Below are 22492 nucleotides of genomic sequence, written 5' to 3'. Positions count from 1 at the left end.
CTCTCCTGACTGTTACCCACTTATTTGTCTCCCCAGACCCCGGAGTGACTACCTGCCTTTAGCTCCTCTCTATCACTTCCTCACTCTCCCTGACCAGATGAAGGTCATCGAGCTGCATCTCCAGTTCCCTAACGTGGCCCCTAAGGAGCTGCAGCTCGACATAACTGGTGTAGATGCGGCCATCCGTGAGGCTGGGAGTCTCCAGAACCTCTCACATCTGACACTGAGCACAGAAAGCTGGCCTCACACACATACTTTCTGTCTGTATTCTAAACAGATAACCTACCTCGCCTCGACCCTTATTGCCTAAGCCCCGTTGAGCCAAAGCCCTCCTACTCTGTCTCCCACTACTCCTCTGTAAAGCTGTCTTCTTTTTAAACTCTTCCCGCTGTTCTCACTGGGCGACCTCCATGTGCTTGTGCTATCGTGTCCTATTCAAACCGCTGAAGAGATAACTACCGAGTTTTGTGAACACTTTTGGGCTCCTCATCTTAGCAAAGATGTGCTGGCATTGGAGAGGGTCCAGATGAGATTCACAAGGATGATTCCAGGAATGAAAGGGTTAGCATACGAGGAATGTTTGATGGCTCTGGGTCTCTACAGAAGGATGAGGGGCGATTTCATTGAAACCTTTCAAATGTTGAAAGGCCTAGACAGAGTAGATATGGAAAGGAAGTTCCCCATGGTGGGAGAGTCTAGGACAAGAGGGCACAGCCTCAGGATGGTGGGGGGGGGGGGGGGAAGTGTCCTTTCAAAACAGAGATGCCAAGAAATTTCTTTAGCCAAACAGTGGTGAATTTGTGGAATTTGTTGCCACACACGGCTGCGGAGGCCAGGTTGAATGTATCTAAGGCAGAGAGTGATAGGTTCTTGATTGGACACGGCATCAAAGGTTACGGGGAGAAGGTCGGGAACTGGAGCTGAGGAGAAGAAAAAAAAAGGCTCAGCTATGAGTGAATGGAGCAGACTGGATGGGCCAGACGGCCTAATTCTGCTCCTGTGTCTTATGGTCTCACATTCCAAATATTTAATTGTTAGTTAATGAGTTACTTGGACAGCTCCACCTCGTAAGGCGAGAAGGGTTGCTGTATTTCTAACTTAAAAATACTTACTTAAAGAGGGTTGAGATGCTTAGTTAACTGGTGGAGGGGGCGGGGAAATATTTCCGCAATTACGTCAGTACAGGCAACAAGTTACGATATTCTACAGAAGAAAGTGAAGGAAAAGACTGCAAAACACAGTATAAATGCAAGGAAAAGTGCAACCAGGGACAAGTCCATGGCGTTCCGCTGCCGGGTAGCGTTCGGATTGAGCAGCTCGGTTCTGGAAGGTCAAGCTCTCGTCAGCAGCAGGACAGACAACCTGGTTACTTCGGACAGTCGACAGGAGAGGGCTGCGCAAGGCAGGTCAGTGATTGTCGGAGTCCGTCTCTCAGAGAACCCCTACTTCGGTTCACTCCATCTGCGTGAATCTGAAATCCTTCCCGAATGCAGAGATGGGCGCAAACTTCCTCAGGCACTGACTAACAGCAAAAGCAGCGCCACAGGAAGAGACAGGCGGTGTGGGATCTTGTGCAGAGGTGGGTGGGTTGTTTGACTACACTTGCGACCTGCCCCAGCACATCCTGAGGTTGCGTTGGCTGTCAACGCGATCATGCATGGTCTGAGGCTATGGGCAAATGCAACCCTTCCTTCAAACCCCACCTTGGAGCTGCTGCTTTGCATACATCTGCCTCAGGTTTTTGTGCTGCACACACACTTTTCTCCAGCTGGTAACTTCCCGGTTGGCACAACGTCGCCTGCGCGAAGCAACTCAACAGGAAGGTCTGAGAGTCGGGTTTTCCCTGACAGATGTCTTCGTGTGCGTTGTTGCCACACGGTTACTACCAGTGACGTAACTGACCACGGCTGATTCAATCAAAGAAGGAAATTAAGCACATCCTTTATGCAATCCTAAAGAACACCGCAGACAACTTTAGCTGCCCCTAAAATTATGACACTGAGTTCAAAGTAAATGTATTATCAAAGTACCTATATATCACCAGATACCACCCTGAGATTCATTTTCTTGCAGGCATTCACAGTAGATCAAAGACGTACAACAGAAGCATTGAGACTTACAAACAAGCAACGTGCAAAAGACAAATTATGCAAATACAAAGAATATCAAATAATAGTAACTAACAACAATCTACCTATCTATTTATCTAGCTCTAATAATAATAAAAAAAGTTTATTTGCAGCAACAGTACAGTGCAATACATATAATTACTACAGTGCTGTGCAAAAGTCTTAGGCACCCTAGCTGTATATACAGTATGTGCCTAAGACTTTTGCACAGTATTGGGGATAATACTGAGAACGTGAATTGCAGTGTCCTCCTTGTAAGTGAGTCCAGTGTTGAGGTGAGTGAAGTTTCCAAACTGGCTCAGGAGCCTGGTGGTTGTTGGGTGATATCTGTTGATGAACCTTGTGGGAACTAAAGCTCCTGTACCTGCTTCCTGATGATAGCAATGAGAAGAGAGCATGGTGTGGATGGTGTGGGTCTTTCTTATGCCAGCGCTTCTCATAGATTATTTGCAGCAACGGTGGGGATGGCTTTTCTTTTTATGGACTTGGCCGTATCCACCACTTTTTCTAGGCTTTTCTATTCAAGGGCATTTGATTTTCCAAAAAGGCCATGATGCAACCAACCCGGTTATTCTGCATTGTGAGCTGATCGGTCTGGAGTCAGGTATAGGAGAACTAGTAAGAACAACACACTCCCTTCCCCTGAGTATCCTGCACATTTAATGGTGTTATCATCACTGTTTTCCCCAATCTCTGGGAGTGTTACTATTGTTAACAATTCAGAAACAACTTCCACCATTCTACCATCCAAATTGTCTATGGACCTATGAGCGCTACCTCATAAACACAAGAGATTCTCACACAAAATGCTGTAGGAATTCAGCAGGTCAGGTGGCATCTACAGAGAGGATAAACAGTCAACGTTTTGGGCTGGCACCCTCTATCAGTGTGAGGAATACTTGCAAATTCAAGTGCAATAATCACAGATTTTGGCAAGTCAAACAATACTAAGGATTTATTACATAAATTAGTATTACTAGAAAACCTAACAAAAGCTCAGCCAAACTATACGTGATCTTGACGGACAGAAGTCACTGAGGATACACACAAGGACTCAGTCTGAGTTTCATCCCACAGGGAACTACAACATCCCAGCAAAGAGGGATTGTCATGTCCACCTGAAATGCACCCTGGAGCATATAGGAATTACAGGCACAGATGACACCATACTAATCAAATTATCCCAAATTGAATAAATAAAATTGAATGAAGAGTTTACAATTCTAATGATCCCAAATGCAAACTAAAGTGAAAAACCAGAGCTGGTGCAAAGACAAATGATTAGACAAGAAAGGAAACCAAACCAAGGACAATGCAGGCTCATGAACTGACACTGAGGGAATACATTCCACATGCTAACTGACAAAATCTTTTTTTAAGTGATCCCTGGTTGTGACAATCAGTACTGCAAACGTCAGTTGGTTATTCCTCTCCATAGCTTCTTCCTGACCTGCTGAATTTTGCCAGCACTTTGTGTGTGTTACTCTGGATTTCCAGCATCTCCAGAATCTCTTGTGGTTCTGTTTTCAGCCTGCTGGCTCCCAAGCTCTTTGGTGGCGTTGTTAAAGGACTCACATAGCATAGAAGTAGACCCTTTGTCCCACCGAACCCACTGACCATCAATCACCCACTTACTCTAATCTCCATTTTGTTCTTCCTCCATTCCCACAGAATTTGCAATTCCCACAGAAATTCGACACATTTGGAGAAATACACATAAATTACCATTTGCACTGGGCTGGAGAGAGTGCTGAGAATGTTGTCAGGTATCAACATTTGGAAAATAAGAATCAAGCTCTCCCTCTCTAGACAAAACAGCTATATTCAGCAAAGAGACACTGGAGAAGCCAGAGTGGTGTTGGGCCCTGACTTGTTCACACACCTGTTTCTCATAGCCTGAAGTTACACTCTTGAACATATACACTGCTCTTTCAACAGAAGTTAGATGCATGCATTCTTCAATGATTCCTCTTTTTAATCCAGGATCAGAAGAATGCGAAAATACACAGGGCGTGGTTGATTTTTTCCTCTCTGTAAGGTAGAAAGAGCAGTTGTGGACCAATATTGCCATCCAATGAGATTCTGTCAAAGTCAGATCAGGTTAATTACCATTGACGTAGGTGGCATGAAACTTGCAGTGTAATGCAAAGACATAAAATTACTACAAATCCAAAGAATAAATACATAGCACAAAAAGAGGGGATGATGAAATAATGCTCAGCTGTTCAGGGACTATCCAGAAATCTGATGATGGAGGAGAAGCTGTTCCTGAATCATTGAGTGTGGGTCTGATGGTAGCAAAGTTCAAAGTAAAATATAGTCAGAAGGTCAGAAACTCAGAAGGCATGGGATCCAGGGAAGTTTGGCCAGGTGGATTCAGAATTGGCTTGCCTGCAGAAGGCAGAGGGTCGTGGTGGAGGGAGTACATTCGGATTGGAGGGTTGTGACTAGTGGTGTCCCACAAGGATCTGTTCTGGGACCTCTACTTTTTGTGATTTTTATTAACAACCTGGATGTGGGGGTAGAAGGGTGGGTTGGCAAGTTTGCAGATGACACAAAGGTTGGTGGTGTTGTAGATAGTGTAGAGGATTATGGAAGATTGCAGAGAGACATTGATAGGATGCAGAATTGGGTTGAGAAGTGGCAGATGGAGTTCAACCTGGAGAAGTGTGAGGTAGTACACTTTGGAAGGACAAACTCCAAGGCAGAGTACAAAGTAAATGGCAGGATACTTGGTAGTGTGGAGGAGCAGAGGGATCTGGGGGCACATGTCCACAGACCCCTGAAAGTTGCCTCACAGATAGATAGGGTAGTTAAGAAAGCTTATGGGTTGTTGGCTTTCATAAGTCAAGGGATAGAGTTTAAGAGTCGCAATGTAATGATGCAGCTCTATAAAACTCTAGTTAGGCCACACTTGGAGTACTGTGTCCAGTTCTGGTCGCCTCAGTATAGGAAGGATGTGGAAGCATTGGAAAGGGTATAGAGGAGATTTACCAGAATGCTGCCTGGTTTAGAGAGTATGCATTATGATCAGAGATTAAGGGAGCTAGGGCTTTACTCTTTGGAGAGAAGGAGGGTGAGAGGAGACAAGATATTAAGAGGAATAGACAGAGTGGACAGCCAGCGCCTCTTCCCCAGGGCACCACTGCTCAGTACAAGAGGACATGGCTTTAAGGTAATGGGAGGGAAGTTCAAGGGGGATATCAGAGGAAGGTTTTTCACTCAGAGAGTGGTTGGTGCATGGAATGCACTGCCTGAGTCAGTGGTGGAGGCAGAAACACTAGTGAAGTTTAAGAGACTACTAGACAGGTATATGGAGGAATTTAAGGTGGGGCGTTATATGGGAGGCAGGGTTGAGGGTCAGCACAACATTGTGGGCCGAAGGGCCTGTAATGTGCTGTACTACTCTATGTTCTATGTTCTGTATTATCAGAGTACATACATGTCACCAAATACAACCCTGAGATTCATTTTCCAGCTGGTATACTCAGCAAATCTATAAAACAGTAAATGTAAACAAGATGAATGACATTTTAAAAGCATGGAAGTATGATAAAGAGTCTTTAAAGTGAGATAATCTGTTGTGGGAACTTATAATAGATAAGTGTAATTTAACTCTTTTGTTCAAGAGCTGATGAATGAGGGGTGGTAACAGTTTTTGAACCTGTTGATGTTAGTCCTGAGGCACTTGTACCTTTGATGGCAGCAATGAGGAAAGAGCCTGGCCTGGGTGGTGAGGATCTTTGATGGATGCTGCTTTCCTACGACAGATTTTATGTAGATGTGCTCAATGGTTGGGAGGGCTTTACCTATTATATACTGGGCCATAGCCACTAGCTTTTGTAGGATTTTTCATACAACGGCATTGGGGTTACCAAATCAGGCCATAATGCAGCCAATCAATGCACTTTCCACCACACATTAATAAAAGTTTGTCAAGGTTTTTGATGTCATGCCAAAACTCCACAGCATTCAAAGGAAGTAAAGGCACTGTTGTACGTTCTTTGCAACTACATTGATATGATGGGTCCTGGATTGGTCCACTGAGATAGTGGCATTCAGGAATTTACTGATGCTTTCCACCTATGATCCTTCAATGAGGTCTGGCTCATGGACCTCTTGTTTCCTTCTCCTGAAATCTACAATCAATTCCTTGATCTTTGTTCTGCTGTGAATGCCTACAAGAAAATAAATCTCAAGGTAGTATATGCTGACATATACATACTTTGCTAATAAATTTACCTTGAACTTTGACGAAGTTGACTGAGTCTACAACCTTCTGAAGCCTCTTTCAATCCTACATGTTGTCGAGTCTATGCAGACCATCAGCCACACATAATCTTGATTTTCAGAGTTAAGGGGAAAGTTCATAGAGTCATATTTATGGAGTTATACAGCATGGGAATAGGCCATTTGGCCCATCTCATCCTTGCTTACCAAGCTGCCTATCTGAGCTAGTACCATATCCTTCTAAACCTTTGCATTTAGATAGAGTCACATTTCCAACCAGATCTTAAACAAGAGAAATTCTGTAGATGCTGGAAATTCGAGTAACACACACAAAATGCTGGAGGGACTCAGCAGGCCAGGCAGCATCTATGGAAAAAAGTACAGTTGATGTTCGACCCAAAACATTAACTGTACTTTTTTCCATAGGTGCTGCCTGGCCTGCTGGGTTCCTTCAGCATTTTGTGTGTGTTACTTGAACCAGAGCTTTCTCGGTGAATTCATTAAGAAGAGACTGTTCAAAGTAAATTTATTACCAAACTACACATATGTCACCTTATACAACCCTGAGATTCATTTTTTATGGACATTCACTGTTGATACTAAGAAACACAATCGAATCAATGATTAATTATAAAAGCAATAAATATCGAGAACATGAGATGAGGAGTCCCTGAAACTGAGTCCTTCAGTTTGGGAACAGTTCAATGATGGGGCGACTAAAGTTGAGTCAAGTTATTGCTCTGGTTAGCAGCGAGGAGAGAGCATAGTGCGATTCAGGAGATTCAGATTTGGATACGGTTTCAGTGAAAATTGTAGGGTGTTGGAGAAAGAACAGCAATTACATTCAGATGTGAGATCTGTGATTATCTAAAGAAGCAAGCTGCTATGTCACAGCCGTTCCAGCAACAAGCTTTGTTGCAACCATCCATTTGAAACTTCCGCTCTGAATAATAATGTCTTGCTTCAGTTGGTGGAGGGTAGAGAAATTGTACTTTCTGTTCTTCTCCCGGCTTAGCACTAATAGTTTGTCATATCCGCCTAGAACCGATTACTTACACAAGTCCCAGCAGGTTAGCAGATTTTTCATCATTCAGCGTTAACACCCACCCTCTTCCTCTACTATAGCTATAAATATGGAAGAAGATGTCCCTGGAGGCAGAGAGACAACAGCAATTGTCAGCCAAGATGATTCTGAACTTGCAGAATGAAGCCTTTTGTTCTTACGTTTTCTACTCCGTGCTCCTGCTCCTGAAGATGTTCGCCGTGGCAATACTCACGGGGCAGCTCAGGCTTCGCAAAAAGGTAATAACTCTTTGTAACGGGAATGTTTTCGTGCATAAGTATTATCCCCGGTGTCAGTCATGAGTGGTTAAACGTTCTGGACCCGGTGATTTTGCGAGGATCTAATTTCCGGTGCAGGCGGCTAGGCGAGCACTGAGGTGTGCACCGAGTGCTGCCCAGCACGGCCGAATTTCTAACCCCTTAGTTCCAGCGTATCAGTGATCCCTCTCCCTTTCCCATCCTGATGAGGGGACTCAGCCCAAAACATAGGCAGTTTATTCATATCCATGGACGCCGCCTGAACTGCTGAGTTCCTCCAGCATTTTGTGTGCGTTACTTTGGATTTTAGGCCTCTGCAAAATCGCATTTGTTCCTGAACTGAAATATCCCCAGCCTCATCTAAGCTACAATTTAACTCCCGTGGTGCCTAGCAGTCCCAGAACATCTCTCTCCATAGGCGCTCGGGCACGAATTGCTAACCCCTTAGTTCCTGCACGTCAGAAATTCGTAAGTTCGTGCCCCAGGCAAGGGCGCCGGACATCCAACGTCAGGGGCAGCACCCAGCTGAGAGAGACCTCCATCAGTGCTGTCTCCTGTTAGGTGGGTCTCTCGGTGAGCCGTACTAGGACAGAACAGATTCCTCAGTGTCTTGGCCAGTGCTGGGCACTGGTCACTGTTTCGATGCTTACTTACTTTCTAATTATTTGTCTTATTTGATTTAGAGAAACATATAGAACAGGCTCTTCCAGACCAACGAACCACCCCAGCCAGCACCCCAGTGATATAACACCAGCCTAATCGCAGGGCAATTTACTAACCGCTACGCACTGGTTTGTGTGAGGAAATCGGGGCACCCAGACAACCCTACACGGGGAGACTGTACGAACCTCTTGCGGACGGCGTCACAGTTACACCAAACTTTGGAACGTCATACTCTCAATATTGCTCCTCCCAAAGGGCGGCCTACCCTCAGAACTGCCTCTCCCACAGGGTGATGTACCCTTAGTACTGCCCCTGTTACAGGGCAGCACACCAATGGTAACCCCTCTCCCAATGGCTCTCCCTCAGTACTGCCCCCTCTGTGGCACTTCTTCGGTCTGCCCCTCTCACAGTTACACTCTTTCAGTACTTCTCCTGCGGTGCGGCACTCCCACACTGCTGCCCCTCTCACAAGGAAGTGCACCCACCTCTGAAATGGGTTGTTCTTGCTGTAAATTTTTATGGTGGGAGGGAGACCAACATAAGGTGCACTACCCACATGTACTGAGTCAGAGTGTGGAGCAAAGAGACAGGAAGTATACCCACTAAATTCCACCTAAAAATTGAAATAATATGAAAAAGTCTAATGCTTTTCAGAAAGTCAAATACACGTTTATATATATTACAATAGGGGAGACCTCCTAACAAACCTTCCATGTTGAATTGTGTCTGTCCCAAAGATCTCAATTTCTCAATTAGGTGTTTCCTTTGTACCTCATAGGAACTGCATTCAAACAATGTATGCTGTTTCTTGACAAGTGCGTTCCCTGAAAATGCCCGTATCATGCACATTAATGAACACTTCAAATGGGTTGTTACTGTCATTTGCAGTTAATGTTTGTTGAAACTGCCCACTCGGTGTCCTCGCTGTGACTTGATTCGTGGATCTCAGCACTGCTCCAACAGTGTTGACCTCCAGGAGTAGAGAGGAGAGAGGGGTCAGTTACCTTTGGAAGGGCACAGCCTCATATCTGACCGGATTATCCCCACTCTCTCCCGCAGGCTTTTGCCAATCCCGAAGACTCCTTGAGACACGGAGGCTTGAAGTTTTGCCGGACCGATGCAAACGTGGAGCGCTGTCGGAGGTGAGGTGCCAGGATGTGGTGGCCGTGGTAATGTGCTTAATGCTCTGACACTGCTTTGAAGTTTACTAGCTTGGGCCTCTACATAGCTCCAGAACGAGTTCAGCTGTCACCCAGCAGTTCAAGGGCAATGCTAATGGTGTTATTCCAGTGTTCGCTAGGGGAACTAATGAACACAGTGGCAGGGTGTGTCCACACACTCCCGACCTTGTGTTCTGCTGTGTTTCACCCGAGACTAGAATCATACTTTAAACTTTTCATTCCCAGATATAGAGTCATGGAAAACTACAGCAGAGAAACAGGACCTTCAGCCGATTTAGTCTACACTGAACCACTTTAAATGCCTGCTCACATTGATCCACACCCCTACCATCAATGTACCTATCCAAACATTTCATAAATGTTGAAATCGAAAGTGCTTCCACAACTTGTGTTGGCAGCTCATTCCACACTCCCATGACCCTCTGAGCAACTAAGTTCAGAGGGTTGGGAGTGTGATCTTCCCCTTAAGTATTTCACCTTTCACCCTCAACTCATGATCCCACCCAACTTCAGTGAAAAAAGCCTGCTTGCATTTACCCTGTCTATACCCCTCATAATTTTGTAATCCTCTGTCAGATCTCCCCTCACTGTTCTACGTTACGGGAAATGAAGTTCTAACCTTTTCAAATTTTTTCTTATAACTCAGTTCCTCCTTGGAAAGTTTTTCTGTATCAATCTTATTTACATCTTTCCTATAGGTAGATGTCCAAAACTTCACACAGTACTCCAAATTAGGCCTCAGCAATGTCTTCTATAACTTCAGTTGTATCAGAAGTTGTGGACTGTGGAGATTTTGATGTCTCTGGACCTGTGCTTCATAGAGATCAGAAAGAGTAGGGGAGGGTGGGGTGTGTCATTGAATCCTACTGGAATCCCAAGGTTTGAAATAGAACTGGACATGGAGAGGAATAACATTGGAGGTTTTGCAGATGCTGAAAATCCTGAGCAAAGTGCTGGAGGAACTCAACTAATCAGGGAGCATCTATGGAAAGGAATAGACAGCTAAGAACCTTCATCAAATCCATAGAGGGTGTGTTTCCTTTGGTGCAAGAGACTAGGATCTGATGGCACAGTGTCAAAATAAAGGGAGATGAGGAAATTCTTCAACCAGATGGTGGTGAATCTGTGGAATTCTTTGCTACAGAAGGCTATGAAAGCCAAATTGTTGAGTGTATTTAAGGCAGACATTGACAGGTTCTTGCTTGGTAACTGGGTTAATGGATACTGGGAGAAGACATGAGAATAGGGTTGAAAACCTTGTCAAATATTGAAAGGCCTAGGTAGAGTGCATGTGGAGAAAAGTTTCCTATAGTGCAAGAGCCCAGGACCAGAGGCACAGCCTCAGAATACAAGAACATCTTTTTAAAACCAGATATTAGGAGGAGATTTTTAGCCATATAGAAAATAGGTGCAGGAGTAGGCCATTCGGCCCTTCGAGCATGCTCCGTCATTCAGTATGGTCATGGCTAATTATCCAACTCAAAACCCTGTACCTGCTTTCTCTCCATGTCCCCGATCCCTCTAGCTACAAGGGCCATATATAATTCCCTCTTAAATATAGCCAATGAACCAGCCTCAACTGTTTCCTGTGGCAGAGAATTCCACAGATTCACCACCCTCTGTGTGAAGAAGTTTTTCCTCATCTCGGTCCTAAAAGGCTTCCCCTTTATCTTTAAACTGTGACCCCTCGTTCTGGACTTCCCCAACATTGGAAACAATCTTCCTGCATCTAGCCTGTCCAATCCCTTTAGAATATTTTATGTTTCAATAAGATCCCCCCTCAATCTTCTAAATTCCAGTGAATATAAGCCAAGTCAATCCAGTCTTTCTTCATATGGAAGTCCTGCCATCCCAGGAATCAATCTGGTGAACCTTCTCTGTACTCCCCCTATGGCAAGAATGTCTTTCCTCAGATTAGGGGACCAAAACTACACACAATATTCTAGGTGCGGTCTCACCAAGGCCTTGTACAACTGCAGTAGAACCTCCCTGTTCCTGTACTCAAATCCTTTTGCTATGAATGCCAACATACCATTTGCCTTTTTCATCGCCTGCTGTACCTGCATGCCCACCTTCAATGACTGGTGTACAATGACACCCAGGTTTCACTGCATCTCCCCTTTTCCTAATCAGCCACCGTTCAGATAATAATCTGTTTCCCTGTTCTTGCAACCAAAGTGGATAACCTCACATTTATCCACATTAAATTGCATCTGCCATGAATTTGCCCACTCACCTAACCTATCCAAGTCACCCTGCATCCTCTTAGCATCCTCCTCACAGCTAACACCACCGCCCAGCTTCGCGGCATCTGCAAACTTGGAGATGCTGCATTTAATTCCCTCCTCTAAAACATTAATATATATTGTAAACAAATGGTGTACCAGCACTGAGCCTTGCGGTACCCCACTAGCCACCGCCTGTCATTCTGAAAAGGTCCCGTTTACTCCCACTCTTTGCTTCCTGTCTGCCAACCAATTCTCTATCCACGTCAATACCATACCCCCAATACCATGTGCTTTAAGTTTGCACAATAATCTCCTGTGTGGGACCTTGTCAAAAGCCTTTTGAAAATCTAAATTTACCACATCCACTGGCTCTTCCCTATTATTCCCTACTAGTTACATCTTCAAAAAATTCTATGAGATTCGTCAGACATGACTTTCCTTTCACAAGTTCATACTGACTTTGTCTGATGATTTCACCTCTTTCCAAATGAAAATGAAATGAAATATGGTTGTGAATCTGTTAAATTAATTGCCACAGGTGGCTGTAGAGGCCATCATAAGGTATATTTAAAGCAGAGGTTGATAGGTTCTTGGTTGAAGTTTATGGGGAGAAGACAAGAGAGTGGGGTTGATAGAGAAAATAAATCATCCATGATAAATCAGCAAACTTGAAGGGCTGAATGGCCTAATTTGAATTTGAATATCTTATGATCTTATGGTTTAATTCATACTGACACATCCCCTTCTTGCCAGGGCCTAGGAACAAGTACTTTAACCTCTCTGATGACTAACTCACCCATTTGTAATTCCCACAGAGCTCACCGTAATGACATGGAGTGCATCTACCCGTTCCTTTTCCTGGGTGTCATGTACTGCCTGTTGGAACCCAGCCCAACCATTGCGAGGATCCACTTCCGCATTTTCTTCCTGGCCAGGGCGGTCCACAGTGTGGCCTACCTGTTTGCCCTGAAGGCTCCCACCAGGTCACTGGCCTACACCATCGGACAAATACCCTGCTTCTCCATGGCCCTGAAGATTTTGATCAACCTTGCCTCCTACTGGTGACAGGCAGGAGCATGGAGCATTCCCAGGTGGTGTTCAGCATGCTACTGGCCAAGAGGAATGTTTAGGCTCCTTCAGCTCCTCCTTTGAGGTCTGAGTACTTGACTGATGAGTCAAACACTAAACTCAAAGACCTTTCCAATGGGTTACAGGACCCACTTCATGATTATACTGGGAGTTTTGTATGTGATTGTATCTTGCAGGCTGGACGTTGATGCTTTCTATGTTTCAATAGAGACCTCAATTCACATTTGATTGTACAACCTAGAAACAGGCCATTCAGCCCACCAGTCTGCTAGCCATCAAGTACCCAAGTAGTCCATTTTCCAGTAATCAGCTTGCTGTTTCAAGTGTTTATATAAGCTTTGAGGGCATCTCTGCCTTCATCTCCCCTCAGTTGGAGTGCTCCAGAATTCAACCACCCACCAGGTGGCAAAGGTTTTCTTCAAGAGTAGTCAGACAGCATTTTTCCCAAGGTTGAACTGTGTTTAAGGCGAGAGGGGATAATTTTAAACAAGTTGTTAGAGGCAAGCTTATTTACACAGGATGAGGTGGGTGATTGGACTGCACTGCTTGGGGTGGTGGTATAGCCAAATACATTGGGGACTTTTAAAAATTGTATAGATAGGCACCTGAAAGCGAGTGAGAATGGAGGGTAATGAAAATTGTGTGGGCAGGAGGGATTAGTTTAGTTGACCATTTGGCTATATATTTATTTGGCTCAGCACAATATTGTTCCTATCCCGTACTGTTCTATATTCATCTTCAAGGTCCTCTCTATGCCTCCTTGCCCTAAACCAATTACTTCTGGTGATAAGGGCCACAGCTCAGGGAAATAGTCCTCACTATCCTGTCCATAACCCTGATAAATGTTCATCCGTCCAACAAATCCCAACCACCTGTCTCTTCCACCCTGAGGAGGGAAAAAAAACAAACACAACCTAGCCAGTGCAAGTCTAAACGAAGACTGTGGATGCTGGAGATCTGGAGCAGAATCAGAAAATGCTGGAAAATACTCAGCAGGTTAGGCTGCATCTATGGGAAGAGAAACAGTGTCAATGTCTTAGATTGATCGTGCTGGGTTTTGATCAAGGTACCCATCGGCTGCCTCCTCCCAGCCAACCCCGTCTGTCCTCATAACTGTAACATTCCATCCCTGGCAACTTCTACTGGATCTCCAGTGCAGCTCGTTCTTGGGGTTCTCAGTAGCAAGGATATTTTTATATAACCTTCTACCTTCAAAAAATAAGCTCACATTTTTGCTGTTTTCTCAGAGGTGGAGAAGTTTAAGGAGGGATTTATAATTCTCGGTGAGCAACTAGCTGAAGACGCGGGGCAGTTGATACATACTGGGCAACAGGAGAATATAAATAAGTGGATATTTAACCCTCCCCCTTTGGTTTCATTGTTTATTTTCTTGATATGGCTGTCCAACTCAATGGAGATCATGCCCCGTTGTAGCACAGCCCACAGGAACCTGAACTGAGAATCCCAGATAATCTGGAAAAAGAAACAATGGAGCTGTTGTAGTCAACAACTTCAATGCTTCCTGATTCCTAAAGATAGGAACACAAGAGCTGGGTGGAATTAGCACCGAAAAAACCTAGTAAATTGGTTCTTTCCAGCCCAGCAGGAAATAAGTTCACTTGTAGTCACGACAGGCACCGCAGTCACTGTGCTGCAACTGTATTAAGTTAATGCTATTATGTTATTGAGTTTTTGTTAAACACAATGTCTCTGTGTCATTCCAGAAATATTTGATATTATTTATTGCTATTAATATTTTATTTGCAAAGTTCGACTATACAATGTAGTAAGATTGTATTATTATGTTTTTAATAATTAATAAATTAAGTTTTGGAAACTATTAACGATGGGGTCGGGAGTGTGATCGTCCCCTTAAATATTTCACCTTTCACCCTTAACTCATGATCCCACCCAACTTCAGTGAAAAAAGCCTACTTGCATTTACCCTGTCTATACCCCTCATAATTATGTAAACCTCTGTCAAATCTCCCCTCACTGTTACATAAGAGATAGGAGTAGGAGTAGGCCAATCGGCCCCTCAAGCCTGCTCCGCCATTCAACAAGATCATGGCTGATCCAATCTTAACTCCAGTTTTCACCGAATCCCACAAGGCAACAGTGCCAACCAACAGGGCACCTTGCCGCCCATTTTATTTTATTATTCATCCCGCCCAAACCCATGTGATCACCCGGGGGAAAAAAAAGGCGATTTGCCAATTGAGGAGAAAAAATCAGGAAAATTCCTCTCCGACTCATCCAGGCTATCGAAAACTGGTCCAGAAAATCACATGGCTGATCTAAACCTAGCCTCATGTCCACTTACCTGCTCGCTCACCGTATCCCCTAATGCCATTTTTATCCAGGAAAATGTCTATCTCCGTTTTGAATTTATTGAGTGTAGTAGCTTCCACAGCTCTCTGGGGCATTAAATTCCACAGCACCACTACCCTCTGAGTGAAGAAATTTCTCCTCATCTCAGTCCTGGAACAGCATCCCCTTATTTTAAGATTATGCCCCCAGTCCTAGTTTCCCCCATCATTGGGAACATTCTCCCCGCATCCACCCGATCAAACTCCTTCACAATCTTATATGTTTCAATAAGATCGCCTCTCATTCTTCGGAACTCCAATGAGTAGAGTCTCAATCTACTCAACCTCTCATCATACATCAACCTACCCATCCCCGGAATTAACCTAGTGAACCTTCTCTGCACTGCCTCGAGAGCCAGTATGTCCTTTCTTAAATATGGACACCAGAACTGCATGCAGTATTCCAGGTGTGGTACAACCCCCCTGTTCTTATACTCCATCCCCCTAGCAATAAAAGCCAGCATTCCATTGGCCTTCTTGACCACCTGCTGCACTTGCATACTAACTTTTTGTGTTTCCTGCAGCAGCACCCCAAGATCCCTTTGCACAGAAGCACTTTCCAGTTTTTCTCCATTTAGATAATAACTTGCTCTATTATTTTTCCTGGCAAAGTGCAAGACCTCACACTTGTCAGTATTATATTTCATCTGCCAAATGTCTGCCCAATCATTCAGCCTATCTATGTCCCCCTGCAGGGTTTCAATATCCTCCGCACTCATTACATTCCCTCCCCTCTTTGTGTCATCAGCAAACTTCGATACTTTTCACTTAGTCCCTTTCTCCAAATCATTAGTATAGATTGTAAAGAGTTGGGGTCCCAACACTGACCCCTGCGGAACACCACGAGTCACCAACTGCCAGTCTGAGAATAAACCATTTATCCCAACTCTCTGTTTTCTGTTAGAAAGCCAATCCTCCACCCATGCCAGAATATTATCCCCAATCCCATGATTTTTTACTTTAAGTAATAATCTTTGGTGTGGCACTTTGTCAAATGCCTTTTGGAAGTCCAAATACACCACATCCACTGGTTCCCCTTCATCTACCCTATATGTTATGTCCTCAAAGAACTCCAACAAATTTGTCAAACATGACTTCCCTTTTGTAAAGCCATGCTGACTTTGTCCTATTAAGCTAAGTTTATCCAAGTGCCCTGTTACGGTTTACTTAATTATCGATTCCAACATTTTGCCAACCACAGATGTTAGGCTAACTGGCCTATAATTCCCAGCCTTTTGTCTATTGCCCATTTTAAATAAAGGAGTTACATTAGCATTTTTCCAATCTGCCGTTACGGGAAATAAAGTTCTAACCTTTTCAAATTTTTTCTTGTAACTCAGTTCCTCCTTGGAAAATTTTGCTGTACTCTTATCAATCTTATTTACATCTTTCCTATAGCTAGATGTCCAAAACTTCACACAGTACTCCAAATTAGGCCTCAGCAATGTCTTCTATAACTTCAGTTGTATCAGAAGTTGTGGACTATGGAGATTTTGATGTCTCTGGACCTGTGCTTCATAGAGATCAGAAAGAGTAGGGGAGGGTGGGGTGTGTCATTGAATCCTACTGGAATCTCAAGGTTTGAAATAGAACTGGACATGGAGAGGATGAACATTGGAGGTTTTGCGGATGCTGAAAATCCTGAGCAAAGTGCTGGAGGAACTCAACTAATCAGGGAGCATCTATGGAAAGGAATAGACAGCTAAGAACCTTCATCGAATCCATAGAGGGTGTGTTTCCTTTGGTGCAAGAGACTAGGATCTGATGGCACAGTGTCAAAATAAAGGGATTTGAGGAAATTCTTCAACCAGATGGTGGTGAATCTGCGGAATTCTTTGCTGCAGAAGGCAATGAAGGCAAAATTGTTGAGTGTATTTAAGGCAGACATTGACAGGTTCTTGCTTAGTAACTGGGTTAAAGGATACTGGGAGAAGACAGGAGAATAGGGTTGAAAAGCTTGTCAACAATTCAAAGGCCTAGGCAGAGCGCATGTGGAGGAAAGTTTCTGACAGTGCAAGAATCCAGGACCAGAGGCACAGCCTCAGAATACAAGAACATCTTTTTAAAAACAGATATTAGGAGGAGATTTTTAGCCATATAGAAAATAGGTGCAGGAGTAGGCCATTCAGACCTTCGAGCCTGCACCGCCATTCAGCATGATCATGGCTGATCATCCAACTCAAAACCCTGTACCTGTTTTCTCTCCATACCCCCGATCACTCTAGCCACAAGGGCCATATCGAACTTCATCTTAAATACAGCCAATGAACCAGCCTCAACTGTTTCCTGTGGCAGAGAATTCCACAGATTCACCACTCTCTGTGTGAAGAAGTTTTTCCTCATCTCGGTCCTAAAATGTTTCCCCTTTATCCTTAAACTGTGACCCCTCGTTCTGGACTTCCCCAACATCGGAAACAATCTTCCTGCACCTAGCCTGTCCAATCCCTTTAGAATATTTTACGTTTCAATAAGATCCCCCCTAAATCTTCTAAATTCCAGTGAATATAAGCCTAGTCAATTCAGTCTTTCTTCATATGGAAGTCCTGTCTTCCCAGGAATCAATCTGGTGAACCTTCTTTGTACTCCCTCTATGGCAAGAATGTCTTTCCTCAGATTAGGGGACCAAAACTACACACAATATCCTAGGTGCGGTCTCACCAAGGCCTTGTACAACTGCAGTAGAACCTCCCTGCTCCTGTACTCAAATCCTTTTGCTATGAATGCCAACATACCATTCGCTTTTTTCACCGCCTGCTGTACCTGCATGCCCACCTTCAATGACTGGTGTACAATGACACCCAGGTTTCACTGCATCTCCCCTTTTCCTAATCGGCCACCGTTCAGATAATAATCTGTTTCCCTGTTCTTGCAACCAAAGTGGCTAACCTCACATTTATCCACATTAAATTGCATCTGCCATGAATTTGCCCACTCACCTAACCTATCCAAGTCACCCTGCATCCTCTTAGCATCCTCCTCACAGCTAACACCACCGCTCAGCTTCGTGTCCTCCGCAAACTTGGAGATGCTGCATTTAATTCCCTCCTCTAAATTATTAATATATATTGTAAACAACTGGGGTCCCAGCACTGAGCCTTGCAGTACCCCACTAGTCACTGCCTGCCATTCTGAAAAGGTCCCGTTTACTCCCACTCTTTGCTTCCTGTCTGCCAACCAATTCTCTATCCACGTCAATACCATACCTCCAATACCATGTGCATTAAGTTTGCACACTAATCTCCTGTGTGGGACCTTGTCAAAAGCCTTTTGAAAATCTAAATTTACCACATCCACTGGCTCTTCCCTATTATTCCCTACTAGTTACATCTTCAAAAAATTCTATGAGATTCGTCAGACATGACTTTCCTTCCACAAGTTCATACTGACTTTGTCTGATGATTTCACCTCTTTCCAAATGAAAATGAAATGAAATATGGTTGTGAATCTGTTAAATTAATTGCCACAGGTGGCTGTGGAGGTCATCATAAGGTATACTTAAAGCAGAGATTGATAGGTTCGGTTGAAGTTTATGGGCAGAAGACAGGAGAGTGGGGTTGATAGAGAAAATAAATCAGCAAACTTGAAGGGCTGAATGGCCTAATTTGAATTTGAATATCTTATGATCTTATGGTTTAATTCATACGACACATACCCTTCTTGCCAGGGCCTTGGACCAAGTACTTTAACCTCTCTGATGACTAACTCACCAATTTGTAATTCCCACAGAGCTCACCGTAATGACATGGAGTGCATCTACCCGTTCCTTTTCCTGGGTGTCATATACTGCCTGTTGGAACCCAGCCCAACCATTGCGAGGATCCACTTCCGCATTTTCTTCCTGGCCAGGGCGGTCCACAGTGTGGCCTACCTGTTTGCCCTGAAGGCTCCCACCAGGTCACTGGCCTACACCATCGGACAAATACCCTGCTTCTCCATGGCCCTGAAGATTTTGATCAACCTTGCCTCCTACTGGTGACAGGCAGGAGCATGGAGCATTCCCAGGTGGTGTTCAGCATGCTACTGGCCGAGAGAAATGTTTAGGCTCCTTCAGCTCCTCCTTTGAGGTCTGAGTACTTGACTGATGAATCAAACACTAAACTCAAAGACCTTTCCAATGGGTTACAGGACCCACTTCATGATTATACTGGGAGTTTTGTATGTGATTGTATCTTGCAGGCTGGACGTTGATGTTTTCTATGTTTCAATAGAGAGCTCAATTCACCTTTGAGTGTACAACCTAGAAACAGGCCATTCAGCCCACCAGTCTGCTAGCCATCAAGTACCCAAGTAGTCCATTTTCCAGTAACCAGCTTGCTGTTTCAAGTGTTTATATAAGCTTTGAGGGCATCTCTGCCTTCATCTCCCCTCAGTTGGAGTGCTCCAGAATTCAACCACCCACCAGGTGGCAAAGGTTTTCTTCAAGAGTAGTCAGACAGCATTTTTTCCCAAGATTGAACAATGTTTAAGGCGAGAGGAGATAATTTTAAACAAGTTGTTAGAGGCAAGTTTTTTTACACAGGATGAGGTGGGTGCTTGGAATGCACTGCTTAAGGTGGTGGTATAGCCAAATACATTAGGGACTTTTAAAAAATGTATAGATAGGCACCTGAAAGTGAATGAGAATGGAGGTATACGAAAATTGTGTAGGCAGGAGGGATTAGTTTAGTTGACCATTTGGCTATATATTTATTTGGCTCGGCACAATATTGTTCCTATCCCGTACTGTTCTATATTCATCTTCAAGGTCCTCTCTATGCCTCTTTGCCCTAAACCAATTACATCTGGTGATAAGGGCCACAGCTCAAGGAAATAGTCCTCACTATCCTGTCCATAACCCTGATAAATGTTCATCCGTCCAACAAATCCCAACCACCTGTCTCTTCCACCCTGAGGAGGGAAAAAAAACAAACACAACCTAGCCAGTGCAAGTCTAAACGAAGACTGTGGATGCTGGAAATCTGGAGCAGAATCAGAAAATGCTGGAAAATACTCAGCAGGTTAGGCTGCATCTATGGGAAGAGAAACAGTGTCAATGTCTTAGATTGATCGTGCTGGGTTTTGATCAAGGTACTCATCGGCTGCCTCCTCCCAGCCAACCCCGTCTGTCCTCGTAACTGTAACATTCCATCCCTGGCAACTTCTACTGGATCTCCAGTGCAGCTCGTTCTTGGGGTTCTCGGTAGCAAGGATATTTTTATATAACCTTCTACCTTCAAAAAATAAGCTCACATTTTTGCTGTTTTCTCAGAGGTGGGGAAGTTTAAGGAGGGGTTTATAAATCTCGGTGAGCAACTAGCTGAAGACGCGGGGCAGTTGATACATACTGGGCAACAGGAGAATATAAATAAGTGGATATTTAACCCTCCCCCTTTGGTTTCATTGTTTATTTTCTTGATATGGCTGTCCAACTCAATGGAGATCACGCCCCGTTGTAGCACAGCCCACAGGAACCTGAACTGAGAATCCCAGATAATCTGGAAAAAGAAACAATGGAGCTGTTGTAGTCAACAACTTCAATGCTTCCTGATTCCTAAAGATAGGAACACAAGAACTGGGTGGAATTAGCACCAAAAAATACCTAGTAAATTGGTTCTTTCCAGCCCAGCAGGAAATAAGTTCACTTGCAGTCACGACAGGCACCGCAGTCACTGTGTTGCAACTGTAAGAAGTTAATGCTATTATGTTATTGACTTTTTGATAAACACAATGTCTCTGTGTCATTCCAGAAATATTTGATATTATTTATTGTTATTAATATTTATTTGCAAAGGCTGACTATAAAATGTAAGATTGTATTATTATGTTTTAATAATTAATACATTAAGTTTTGGAAACTATTAATGAGTTGTTTGATTGCTGCTGGTATTCAGTGCTGGACCCAACATTTTTAGAAGGGTGTTTAGGTCCCAGAAAGATAAACTCAGTGGCCATTTTATTAGGTACACTTCTACACCTGCCAGTTAATGTAAGTATCTAATAAGCCAATCATGTGGCAGTAACTAGTGCATAAAAACATGCAGACATGGTTAAAAGGTTCAGTTGTTATTCAAACCAAATATCAGAATGGGGAAGAAATGTGATCTAAGTGACTTAGACCGTGGAATGATTGTTGGTGTCAGATGGGGTGGTTTGAGTATCTCAGAAATTGCTAGTTCCCTGGGATTTTCACATACACCAGCCTCTAGGGTTTACAGAAGATGGTTTCAAGAACAAACAAAAACATCCAGTGACCAGCAGTACTGTCTGTGAAAACGTCTTGTGAATAAGAGAGGTCCGAATAAATGGCCAAACTGGTTCAAGCTGAGAGGAACGCAACAGTAACTTAAATAGCCACATGTTACAACAATAACATGCAGAAGAGCGTCTCTGAATGCACAGCACATCAAAGCTTGAGGTGGATGGGCTACAGCAACAGAAGACCCTGAACACATACTCAGTTGTCACTTTATTAGGTACAGGAGGAATGATTGCATGGATAATGGGTTGATCTGCAGAAGCTGTGGCTATTTTCCCCGCAGAGAAGGTGGCAAGAAGTTTAGGATGGGATTGGAAAAAGACGCCATTGTGGACAGTGTACAAAATTGCCAAAGGATATAGCAGAGACAGACGCTGGAGGATAAAAATGGAAAATGCAGTTGAATCCAGTAAAGTGTGTGGAATTGTGCTTTGGGGCATCAAATGCAAAGGGAAAGTACACATTTAACGACTGGCACCTCAACAGCATCAACATGCAATGGGATCTTGAGGACCAAGTACATATATCCCCGATTCTAGCATGGATAAAGCAGTGGCTCATTGCCAGGAGGCAAAGAGTGAGAATAAAGGGAACCTTTCCTGCCTGGTTGCTGGTGGCTAGTGCTGTTCCACAGGGATCTGTATTTGGATCGATTCTTCTTATGTAATATGTCAATGATTAGGATGATGAAATTGATGGCTGTTTGCAATGAATGAAGATAGGTGGAGGGGCAGGTAATTTTGAGGTAGTAGAGAAGCTCCAGAAGGACTTAGACAGATAAGGAGAATGGGCAACGAAATGATGAATGGAATACAGTGTCACAAAGTGTAAGGTCATGCACTGTGGTAGAAGAAATTAAAGGGCTGACTATTTTCTAAATAGAGAGAAAATAGAAATTACTGAGGTACAATGGGACATGCAATGAGTCTGTAGTGAGTAAAGCAAATGCAATGTTAGCATTCATTTAAAGAGAACTAGAATATAAAAGCAAAGATGTAATGTTGAGACTTTATCAAGAATTGGTGAGGCCTTGCCTGGAGTATTATGA

The 22492-nt window shown here is 43.8% G+C and overlaps 1 protein-coding gene across 5 annotated transcripts; it reads left to right on the top strand.

Annotated features, from left to right (window-relative positions):
* Window positions 1-1148: 1148 nt before the first annotated feature.
* Window positions 1149-21034, top strand: LOC132394690 (prostaglandin E synthase-like). 5 transcript variants are annotated; one of them, XR_009512402.1, is made up of 5 exons: window positions 1213-1406; window positions 7485-7661; window positions 9402-9484; window positions 12567-12904; window positions 18936-19026. XR_009512402.1 is itself a non-coding variant. In XM_059971073.1 (4 exons), the coding sequence occupies exons 2-4, from the start codon at window positions 7503-7505 to the stop codon at window positions 19183-19185; spliced, it is 492 nt and encodes a 163-aa protein (XP_059827056.1). In that variant the 5' UTR covers window positions 1149-1406; window positions 7485-7502; the 3' UTR covers window positions 19186-21034. The 5 variants fall into 5 exon arrangements, 4 of the variants coding, with proteins under 4 accessions (XP_059827056.1, XP_059827052.1, XP_059827054.1 ...); XM_059971073.1 differs by lacking the exon at window positions 12567-12904 and having other exon boundaries at window positions 1149-1406; window positions 18936-21034; XM_059971069.1 differs by lacking the exon at window positions 18936-19026 and having other exon boundaries at window positions 1215-1406; window positions 12567-14684.
* Window positions 21035-22492: the final 1458 nt, after the last annotated feature.

This window comes from Hypanus sabinus, chromosome 5 (genome assembly GCF_030144855.1).
Source record: "Hypanus sabinus isolate sHypSab1 chromosome 5, sHypSab1.hap1, whole genome shotgun sequence".
Classification (NCBI taxonomy): Eukaryota; Metazoa; Chordata; class Chondrichthyes; order Myliobatiformes; family Dasyatidae; genus Hypanus; species Hypanus sabinus.
This window is presented reverse-complemented; position numbering and strand designations above follow the sequence as displayed.

Coding starts and splice junctions, on each gene's coding strand:
- LOC132394690 (XM_059971073.1), top strand. CDS start 7,503: ATGTCCCTGGAGGCAGAGAGACAACAGCAATTGTCAGCCAAGATGATT. Junction 7,662..9,401: donor AGCTCAGGCTTCGCAAAAAG/GTAATAACTCTT, acceptor TCTCTCCCGCAG/GCTTTTGCCAATCCCGAAGA. Junction 9,485..18,935: donor AACGTGGAGCGCTGTCGGAG/GTGAGGTGCCAG, acceptor TAATTCCCACAG/AGCTCACCGTAATGACATGG.